Source organism: Montipora capricornis, chromosome 12 (assembly GCF_036669925.1).
Source record: "Montipora capricornis isolate CH-2021 chromosome 12, ASM3666992v2, whole genome shotgun sequence".
NCBI lineage: Eukaryota > Metazoa > Cnidaria > Anthozoa > Scleractinia > Acroporidae > Montipora > Montipora capricornis.
Genome location: NC_090894.1, coordinates 31742582 through 31754156, shown reverse-complemented (window position 1 = coordinate 31754156; position 11575 = coordinate 31742582). Strand labels below are relative to the sequence as shown.

Sequence of the window (11575 nt, the reverse complement as noted above, 5' to 3'; positions counted from 1 at the left end):
CCTTTGTAGGCTTCTGGAAGTACGATATGATTGTTTCCAGCGTTCGGGTAAAAAGTAGAGTGCCAGGCTTCGAGCAAAAGTCGCTCGTGGTAATTAGCTTCGAAACCAACGACCTTGACATTTTCAGAGTTCATGATGTGGCTGAAATGGTGGAAATGGCTTGCGACTTTGGAGTTTTGGTCAAAACCTGCGACTGCCTTTTTGTACTCCGCAATTCGGCTCTTTAATGATCTTTCTGTTTGGCCATAGTACACAAAATTACACTGTGTGCAATTGATTTTGTACACTTGGCCTGGTTTCTGGAGGTCAGAATCGTCTAGCTCTTTGGGGCGCAAAAAAAGCTGTTGATGGTTAGTTGTGGTTTGTAAGCTACTTTGACCTTTTGTTGTGCGACCTATTTTCTCGGAAACGCCCTGTACATATGGCCGCACTACAAAGCCATGGAAGTTGTTATCGGCGGGTTGTTTTGAATAAAGGACATGGAATAGTCGTTATCTCGCAGAACGGCTTTGACTCGTTGCGTTTCTTCTCGTCTTGCTTTATTCGTTGACGGAATGTTGTTTGCTCTTTTCAGTGAAGTGTTAACTACGGATCTTTTGTGGCACAAAGGGTGACACGAAAAGAAATCGAGATAATGAATCTTCGAAGCCTGGCACTCTACTTTGGACCCGAACGCTGGGAATGATCATATCCTACTTCCAGAAGCCTACAAAGGCATCGTGCGAGCATGAATCAAGGTCACGCGCGCAAGCTTCGCGCTACGTCAATTTAAATAGCGTGTGATAACGAACTTCGCTTTCATATCACTGATGAAGGTTTAAGAATTAGCTGAAACGTTTTAGGAGTAAACTCATTAAAGACTTAAAGGCAGCTCACAGCGGCCATTTTTTTGCCCTGACTCACCCTTTTTTCTAAGTTTTAAAGTGAGCTTAAGTCTAGAGACAATTTAATAAAAAAAAAAAAAAGAAACTGACTAAATAGCGGCAAACGTGTCGTTGAATAGACTTGCCACAAGTCGATCTCACGAGAATCTCAGGAGAAAATGTATTGGCGAGCGAAACGTGATTTTTCGTACGCGAAGTGGATGAGTGAGCGACGAAGTCGCGAGACGTTCGTTCCGCGCGCCATCTACATGAGACGAAGGACTTTTCGATAGTCTAGTCGTTGAATTGCTCTTCAACCTTTGTCTTTAACGCCTGCAATGCCGCCGCTCTCTTAATCTGCACAACTCGTGTTAAAAAACATGGATAATTTTGCCACAATTCAGTCAGTGCACCTACTTCATCGTAACTCCAAGAACGGTTTTTTTGGTCTCTTTTTCCCCACCTTGACGATGAATGACAAATTCCTTTGTGATTCAACATTGAAAAATCGCAGCAAAATTGCACTGAGTTTCGAGCAAACTCGAAACCCTTGCGATATCGCGGCGTCTAATCGCTATAAAATCGCACCCGGTTTACACGTGCGCTTTTCGACTTGCAACTTGAGCGCAACAAAAATCACATGTGTAACGGGCCTTAATAGGACGCTCGCTCCAAATTGTTGTAACATGGTGAGCAACCTTAAAATCAAAAATGGAACTAGCTGGACTGGAGACGACAGGAGCTCTTGCAAAAAATCAGTGGACTGTGATACATGTAAGTTTGTGCTACCGCTGTTGTTTAAGTTAACTGGGACGTTTCAGTACATGTAGTTTGGTACACATGTGACGGTATTTATTTTTTCCCTTGGAATTTTTAACAGGATACCCAGGTTAAGAATAAACTTTCAAGGTAAAAAATATTTAATTTCCTGCTCTCATTATGCATAACACCAAATTCCTTCCAACCATTTCATGGATGTGAAAACAAACAATGTCACAGCAACAAACATTAGGAAGGAAGTTGAAACAGTACTTATTTTGGCAAAATATTCAGCATGATCTCTTACACAAATTCTTAACATGCTGATCTGTACAGTGAACAAACTCTTCATTTCAGAAATTTAAGCTCTCCTAAGTTGAAGCAAACCATGCAAAAATTAGTCCACCACATTGTGCAAATTGCGACACAATTGCTTCCACCTCTTTACCACTGTCTTTCTTTTTAAGATACATCAACCTTCATTGGCCAGTTCACTGGTCAATATCATAGTTGTTCAAAAGAACTTTGTGTAAAACTGAAAAGTTGGTAACCTGCCAACAATGATGTTCTGTAAAAAGAACTTGCAGACAGTCTTTGCAAGAAGAGCAAAAAAAGTTAAAACAACAGTTTCTTAGAAATGCAAAACAAGTGTGGTTGATTAAACAATCTTCTTAGAAAATCTTGATTCCAAATCCTTCCTTTACAGTACTTTTTTGCTGTTATTATACTTTGAAACATAAGAAATCTGAAACTAAAGAAAAATTCCACCAAAGGAAAATACTGAATTCTAACTGAATAGATGAACTTACCTAAATCAAACTTTAATTTTTGTAACAATTTACTGCATTTCTACAAATCTGCTGAAAGCTATAAATTCCGTAGTCGAGGCAACATTTACGAATGACAGTAAAGAGCCAAAAAATACTCTTAAGTTGTAACCTGAAAGACACAGATCAATACTTCAGAGAGCTTTTTCTAAAGAGTTTGATTTTCCCTTGAAATTTTGCTTCAAGTCTCGAAAATGGGCTACGTTTCCCTGCAAAATTCTAGCTGACCTTTACTCCTAACTTCTCTAGAACCTTAATTCCTTTCTCTTGATATTCCTCTCGTGTCATCCAGAATCCTTCCTTGTCCTTCATGATATCTGCCAAAACAGCACCACCAAGGAATACCATGTGTTTCCTCCGTGGTGGATCTTCAATTCTGATCTTGAATTTCTGCAAAAAGGTAGCCAAGTTGTTGAAGACAGTTAGTTTAAATGACAGGGGAACACAATCATGGAACAAAAGGAACCAAAGACGAAAAAGAGCTAATTAGTTAATTAACAGAAACCCATTGTGTCAAAATGGGCACAACTGACTGTTCAGATACTGTACAAACCAGTACATGCCAGTGGCCAAACTCTCATTAGATTTTAGTACCTCTGTAGTATAGCACATGAATTACCAATGGGAAAGTTTTAGGTCCTTCAAGTAATCCTGTTAAAAGCTCCTGTATTTGTGCTTTTCAATTTCATAAGAACAGCCAATGGTACATGTAGTTGGTTGTGCATATTTGCATCTTATTAAAACAAAGGATGCTACTTCTCCGTTACATGTACCAGTAACACTAATATTGACAAGAGGACTTACAGACAACTTAGTGGCATCTCCTTTTAATACACGCTCAAGATACAATTGTTTGATTTCCCTCTCCAATCTGCTTGGTAGTCCAGGATACATTGTGGTGCCACCAGAAAGCACAATATGCTTGTAAAATTCTGGCCTAGTGTCAATATCTGCTGCTTGTATGGTGCTAAAGAGAAGCTCCGCTACACCAACACCTTCAATATTAATAAGATGGGGCTGGAACAGAGCTTCAGGAGCTTCAAATCTTTCACCACTCAGTTTCACAACACGCCCATCTGGAAGCTAAGACAAAATAAAGTTTGAAAGTAAGACTTCGTCCACAGTAAAATTTATTCAAATACCCGGTAACCCTCGGAAAAGGACACTTTACCCCCAGCCCCTGTCGGTGCTCTGTTTTACAGGTATTAAACCCACTGACTCCAAGGAGTGAGATGTCAGTGGGGAATGGTACAGGAATCAGTGGCTTAAAGCTGTAGCTACACAGATCAGAGGAAAGCTTGGATAGATGTGGAGGTAGAGCTGGGGACCTCTTGCTCCTCAAGCTGCCCACCAACTGACTGAGCTACATTGTACATGTACGCCTGCTCCTGCGCATGTAAGAGGACCCACGGCACCAAAATGGCTGCATCAGGAAATAAAAAGCCCAGGATTTTCCCAGATCTATCCAAAAGTAATTACTAAATCTGTCTAAAAGGGGGCAAATTGAATTACAGCAATTTATTCTAAAAAAGGCATTATTTCCTCACTGTGTACTGCTCCACAAGAACAGTTGTCTCCAAAGCCAGTTTTTGTTCTTGTTCAATATTGTACCTAAAAGAAACAAGAATCAGTGAGCACCTACACTGTATATTCTAAAAGCTCATATAAATTTGATAAAATAGAGATAATACTAACATGACAATTTATTTTGCTATTCAGGTATTTGAAATAAATACACACCCTACATAACACAGCTTCTCTTTCATCATGCGAACAGTTTCAAAATCGGCAGTGTGGTTGAATGCATAACCTCTAAGCAACAGCAGCTGCAACACAAATCAAGCAAAGGATTTGATTAAGTGACAAGTTCCAAGATTTGCATAGCTTGTCTGTTAGATAAAGAAATGCGCCAGAGGGCTGGACAATGTGCATGATGTCATGTGATGTCAGAAAAAAACATCTGCTTTTGAAGAGAAGTTGTGAAGCTAAAAAGTTAAATTTAAACTGTGGAAGTACACATGGAATACTTCAACATTGTGTGGACTTTCTGTGTAACATTTCTGGGGTCCAGGGTTCTGCAGCATCACATTTCAGAGAGTTCTGCTTGAATGCCAATCATGTACAGGCCAACTTACTCTAGCAATACATAGCTTTGCACCCAATGGGGCAAACACTCACTCAGACATAAATTTTTTGTCCCAGGCTCTGGACCAGATTAACAGGGTTTTAGTTTGAAGCCGGAGGCTGGACATTTTGTCCGGTGGTTTCCCATTCTATGTCCGGTAGTTTGATGCCAATATTTGAGGGGTTTGTTTTAATTTTTATTGTAATTTTTTTAAACTTACTTTTTAAAGAGAATTTGAGTGAACTCCAGCCTTGCCTCAGAAACTGATTATTGGGTTCCAGAAACACTGGAAACAGCATTTCTGAGTGTTCTATTTTTAAAATTGGGGCGGCCCCCAGGTAGCTTGCGCCAAGTGCCTTGCAACGCCAAAAATGTCACATCTGGTGCTTTCAGAAATATGTCCGCTACTTTACAAAACTGTCGAAAACCCCGGATTTAGTGTACTGGATAGGAAAAGAAAGCCTGAAAAACTTTACAAAGAACTCACTGTTCTTCCTGATGATGAACACTCAGAATTAAATTAAAATTTTATTATTAGGATCCTGGGCGACTGTCAAGCAGCCTGCAGCCCCCAGCACACTTGCTGTGGTGCAAGACATGGTTTGTGTCATTTGTGAGGGTGGTAACTTACTTTTGTGGTACTGTACATGTATGCGTGCTATGACTGGCTAATTTCGCAGGCCGTATTGTAGAATACCACCTGCCAAAAATTTGAAATTTTGGTGCAACATTTTCCAGCAAGTTTTTTGTGTTGTTTTGAATCTTGCAAGCAACTATTTCAAAAAGCCAATCAATTGATGCTAGTCAACTACAGCTGTAGTTTCCTTTCCCAACCACCTTATTACCTCAGAAAATTAATATGATAAATATCTTACTACCCTCACCCCCTTGGTTCATAATGTAAGTTACGGAACCTAATTTTTCCCGTTAATTCACTTGTTCATAATTGTATGAGTAGAAATAAACTTGGTCCATAACTTAAGAGTACAGACATCAAAACTGAGGTAAGAGGTACTGTATTATTTTAATCATGTATAAGTTGCACTTGCTGTTAAGTTGACCCCTATTTTCAAGGCCTAAAAACTGATTTTTCTTCATTTCTGGCTAAAAAGCTGGAATTCAGATTGATAGAATTGTTTCTAAAAGTTAAAGTTACTCCAAACTTTCGCAGTCCAGAAAAAAAAAAATTCTGCACAAGTGCCGTTTTAAGGGAAACTACCACAAACTATATACCAATACAAAGGTTAATAAAATAATAATGCAGAATTTGTCGAATCAATCAAGTATCAAACGTGATCGCTGATGAAATGTAACTGCACATTGTCAATCCCAAAGCATCAATCTTTCAAAGCCTCTTTACAACTATGAGGAAAACCAAAGGTAAGAAAATTGCAAGGGCAATGAAAAACGAAACCGAGGAGCAAGATTACAGGGAGGCAATCACTAGTTGTCGACATGAAAGCAATTGGGTAGAACTTGCCCTGCACAACAATTTTTTTCTACTGGCTCCAGGTAAAGATGCAGGGAAAGAGATGACTGCTCTCTCCACATCTTCTTGGGAAATCTTTGAAATCTCTGCAAGATTTTTCCTTTTTTCCTACAAAAAATCAGTTGTTTTTTCCTTCTTGGGTCCTGGCTAAGCTTTTGTCTTTATCCAAGGACTCTTTTCTTTTATTGAGCGTTTAATGATGACAAAGCGACTTTGCTATTTTTGGAATAAGAGCTGTTTTGCCGTGAGTTCATGTCTTTCACAGAAAATAACGCCTTTATCATTTGTCAACTTTTTTAAAAAAAAATTTTTTTCTCAATAACTCCTGCACATTTTAAGATTTGAATTTAAATAATGTTTTGGGAATTTGAAGTTTAAATAATTATTAACTTTAATTTGGTCGAAAAAATAAATTTTCAGCAATAGTAGCCCGCGAGGGTTTGGAGTAACCTTTATGTCACATTTGTGAGAATTTTTGTTTCAGCTGCAGCGGACAAAGGTGAAATTTATCAGTTCTTGTAACATGCAATGAAACTAGTATTTCAGTATTTCAGTAGACTTCAGAAAGTTTTTTCTCTGTTTTTATGTAAGCCATGCATGTTGAAAATCAAATCTTCCTGTTTGAAACCAACCTTTCTCTTAACGTTGACAGAGAAAGGAGATTTGGTAGATGAAAAGAACACCAAAGAGATTTGAAAAATGGCTGGACAAATAAACTGCCATCTTAAAACAAATTTGCCAGGTTACTAAGCTACTGAGATAGTAGTAGCTGAGAGTGAAAGTGAAACAAACATGGGTCTGCTCTACTATAAAATGCCCAATCTAAAAAGTTACAGATACACTGTACGACCATAGTCTATGAGGCACGTCTAGAGGTTTAGATTTAACCCACACATTTTTTGACACCAAAATTTCCTGTTCACAACTTAATGCCAGCAGAGTTCATCAAACATGAACGCAATCAGAACTTGTTTTGTAAAGTTGATTTTATGCAGACTTTTTGCCCATAAAAATGGGCATTTGTTGTGCTACAACGTAATTATCTGACAATTCCAGGGCTACCAAACCAGCTCTATGTGCATGACTAGGGTATAAGTCAAGGGTATTTTTTTGGGCTGATTTTTAGGTCATAAAGGGTCAACTTATACATTGAAGAGTAAATACAAAAAATTATTAAACCCATTTCTTCTGGTGTAACCACCTAGCCCTGCTGGAAACAATGCTCCACATCATCACTTTCACTCAGTAAAAGACACTTTATTCCTTAACACATGTAGCTACTGAGGACTATGACATTCTGAAACTTTTTTACAATTTAAATTGAGCTCCATTGACAGAATACATTACCTTGATTAGATACTTTGTGATATCTCGACCAGCAATGTCCAATCTACGCGTGAGATGAGGAAGTGAAAAGCCCTCATATACAGGGCAGATATGAGTAACACCATCTCCAGAGTCAATCACAACTCCAGTCAACAATCCTGTGGATTGAAAATAAAATGTTGTGCAGCTGTGATCAATTTTGTGAAAATTATCTCTACAAATCCTGTTTGAAACATGAAGAAATACTGTATTTACCCGTATATAGAGTCGACTTTTTTTGTGCCTCCACAATTCCAGAAATCAAAGAATACAAGATTAGTATCCCTTGAACATTTAACAAAGAAATTAAGAAATTGCTTTTTTTGCCATCAAAAACTGGGGGTCAACTTATACACGGATAAATACAGTAAGAAAACACAGCACAGCTGACCTTGAGCATAAAGTGTCAACACCGCTTGGATAGCTATGTACACACCATCAAACTGATAGTTTTCAAACATAACCTATAAGAAAAATGTGGTTATGTGAAGGTACCATGTATTTCTGTTCCAGTTGGCTTGCCTAGCTTTGTCATGTTAAATTAATATTGTTTGCCTTGGTTACTCAGGGTTTCCTCTCACACACACAAAAAAACCAAGATTTAAGTTGCTTTGCTTATATTTCTAGAGGGCTAAAAGTTAAACATTGAAATTAGCTCATTACCTCTACCATGTTAAAGTTACATGTAGGTCAATTAATTCCATTATTACTGGGCTACCCAACCCCTCCTAGGGGGCAGCCCAGTCAGAAATTCAGTTGACCCTTGGCATTAGAAATTGAATTCCCATCACTGGGATGGTCGCTATATTCTTTGGTTTCATTGGCTTCATTGGGAAATGGTGTATGTGTTGCGATATTGCTCGTGAGATAATGATGTCAATTTCTTTGCGTTGTTGTAGGAGTCTTCTGTGATGAGTGTAAATAAATACATGTACGCATATTTGAAACCTGAAGGAGACTATCCCTGCAGGATAACTCCTGTTAAAAGCTAAAGCTCAGAGCGTGTGCACAGTGAAAATGAAAATACTGTTTGACCACCTGAACTTAAAATGCTTTCCCCCTCACAAAAACTAGTTCTCAGGATTCCCAAGATCTGGCCCTCCCATTATGCACAAAGAGAGAGTTGCATCCAGTTTCTTCAACTTTTCCATTTTTCTTGGGACTCAAGAATTTACTATTAACATGATGATGGTGAATATGATTATCATCATGACTTTTGCATTTTTTTCTGCAAGCGTCTCATAATTCCCAGTTTTCTCTTTTATTCGAGTGAAAAAAAAAGTAATTTTTAAAAGACGGACTTCACTAAAGGACTCCTTAATTCCTTTCTAACTGGGTTTGAATACTGCTCATGTCTGAACTTTAATTTAGATTTTATTTGATCCATGATATGCAGATTATTGTATGATAACAGTAATAAATTTTAATGGACTTCCTTCATAGACAACATACCAGTGTCAATGATTAGGTACCTTATCACCATCTATGGGGTTGATGAAAAGGGTATGATTATTCACAGACAATTCGTTAATTTAAAAAAAAATGACACACTGGTTCAACAATAACACTTTGTAAATTGAAGCATAATAAATAGTGTAATACCTAACAAAGTAGGTAATAAAAAGTGTTTAACTTGAATTAAAGACATACGGTTTCAATATTTTTACCTCAATCATCTTTTGCCTGTTCTTTAAGGGATTCATCGGTGGTTCAGTGAGCAAAACCTAAAGTTTATCACAAAAGGATCAGAAATTAAAGTTTCCAACCTCCTTCATTATAATTAAAGTGAAAGTGCAAAACTAAAATTTATCATATATATATTCCAGGAGCTGCCACTTACTTTGCAATTCTTTGTATCAACGTTAAGTTTTGTCTCCCCAAATGTGTAGTCCCACACATGTTTCATGTCGTCCCAATTGCGAACAATCCCATTATCCATGGGATAGTTTACCTCCAACATATGCCTGAGTTGGCTGGCTTCATCACCCACCATTAAATCCTGAAGAATAATTAGGAAACTTTCGATCAACGAAACTAAGACTTACAGGTGTAAAACGTCGAAAGGTACTATGCAAGGGGATACACTGACCTTGACTTCAATGTCTCCTACTTTTGCCGTTGATCTAATGATCGGTCTTCCTACCATCGAAGGAAAGATGAAAGCTGGGAAGTTAGAGCCTGCAAAACCGCACTTGACAAACTACGAAAAGACAACAATGAAAACAGATAAGTCGACGGAAGGCAATTACGACGGTTTAGCAGCCAGCTAGCCTTACCCCAGTTCCATTGTCGCAAACCAGTACTTTATTGCCTTTGGAATCCATGGCAGTAACCTTCCCTCCGACAACTTGCTCACAGAGAAAATGGCCGCCACTAACTTCCTCTACGCCTTGTCACGTGACAATTTTCAACTCGACACCTCCCCCTTCCTTTTCGGCTATGACAAAAAAAAATGCATTTTTCGTCAATTTCTGTCCACCTCAGGTTAATCACAAACTGAAAATTTGTTGCCCAACAAATGGGCAAGGTTGGGCACCTTATCTTTCCTTAAATTTTTGATGCAGCTTTTGTACATGAGCAGGGGCATAGCGACCTTTGCGCAAATACGCACGTGCGCATTTGAGAAATGGGTAGGATTTTTTAAAAGATTTTCTGTTATAAGTAAAAGGACTCCGAGGTCCCTACACAGTATCAGTCTCATCATCAGTCCCCAGTTCCCGGTTATTTTTGAAGGAAATAGCCAGAAATGGCATTTGCCAGACCCTAAATTTAAAATTTTTGTGGGAAGCATGCCCCAAGACTCACCAAGTTTGGAGCGCCTTTGGCACTCAAAACATTCCTCGTGTGCGTACACCTTCAAAATCTCACATTACGTCCCTGATGAGAGAAGTTGTGTGGCCAATGTGTTCCACCATAAATGGCTTATCTTACAACGAAAACTATTATTATTATTATTATTATTATTATTATTATTATTATTATTATAACATTAATTATTGTAGTGATATTAAAAGATCATGAAGATGATTATGATGTTGATTCCTATTGTTAATAATAATTATAATAGTAATCAACACCATCATCATCATCATCATCATCATCACAATAATTTTAACTAAGGGGCACTCTCCTTTTGTCAGGACTGGCCAGCCAGACCTGTCAGTTTGCAAAGAAAATGCAACAATTTGAAGGAACACTTGGGTGTTATTTCCTCGCATTCTTCTGGGGGAGTATGTATCATCCTCAAAGTGTGTTAATTTGAAGGAGCTTTAGAGTTATGTCTTTCTGAATGTCCAGTCTGGACAGTCAGCTCTGTCAAATGGAAAGCATCCCATTAAGTATCAAGTTTATTTAGCAAGAAAAAGTGCTTTCATGATTGGGGAGAGACTGTAACTCAAATTAAATCACATGAAATCAAAGTAGATGACATTAAATCAAATCTGATCAAATCCAAACACAACCCTTATGCTCTTTTGGGCTTTAAGTTCTCACTAAATTCTTTCACCATACCATAGTAAAGTTTAACTATTGAGGATTGCAGACTTGCTTCATTGACTCACACAGTCTGCAAAGATGCCCCTGCACACAGTAATTATTATATCCACAAGGGATTATTTGCTGTGAGGTAACTGACAGTGCACCAAGACTTTCACTATGTGTGACCTGTGTTCAGTGAGAATAATATTACAGCACTTAGGCTCAAAGAGACCCAAACCGATCACCTGTGAATTTTATTGAAACATGAATAGCAGTGAGCTGTGGCAATGTAATTATTCAGCTTTACACTTGCTAACATGTTTCATTAAGTCTGGGGCACCCACAAGCAATTTTTGAATTTCGCCAAAGAGGAAGTGGTTTGTGAATCTCTGTGATGCATTTTATGCAAACCGTTGCAAAAATTTTACTCTAGGACTCAATGCAAAAAGGAGGACTTGAGTTAATTCACAGTAGATATAACTTAACTCATTTTATTAATTAATGTCTCAAGGATAAAATTAATATCTCAAAGAGAGTGCTCCACTAAAGAGTACAAATAATCAACTCAAGGCAGGTCAAATTAATCAACTTACTGTTAGTTATTTCATTGAGAGGAGGAAAACAAGAATACCATGAGAAAAACCTCTGCGTTCAGATACTCTTGATTGGG

General features: G+C 38.0%; 1 protein-coding gene across 1 annotated transcript; it reads right to left on the bottom strand.

Moving 5' to 3' along the window:
- Window positions 1-1765: 1765 nt before the first annotated feature.
- On the bottom strand, window positions 1766-9847 carry LOC138026216 (actin-related protein 2). The gene is made up of 10 exons (XM_068873449.1): window positions 9705-9847; window positions 9518-9628; window positions 9269-9427; window positions 9096-9152; window positions 7820-7892; window positions 7411-7547; window positions 4190-4275; window positions 3997-4060; window positions 3254-3532; window positions 1766-2839 (listed from the first exon to the last, which is right to left on the bottom strand). Exons 1-10 carry the CDS (start codon window positions 9750-9752, stop codon window positions 2669-2671), a joined length of 1185 nt encoding a protein of 394 aa, XP_068729550.1. The 5' UTR covers window positions 9753-9847; the 3' UTR covers window positions 1766-2668.
- Window positions 9848-11575: the final 1728 nt, after the last annotated feature.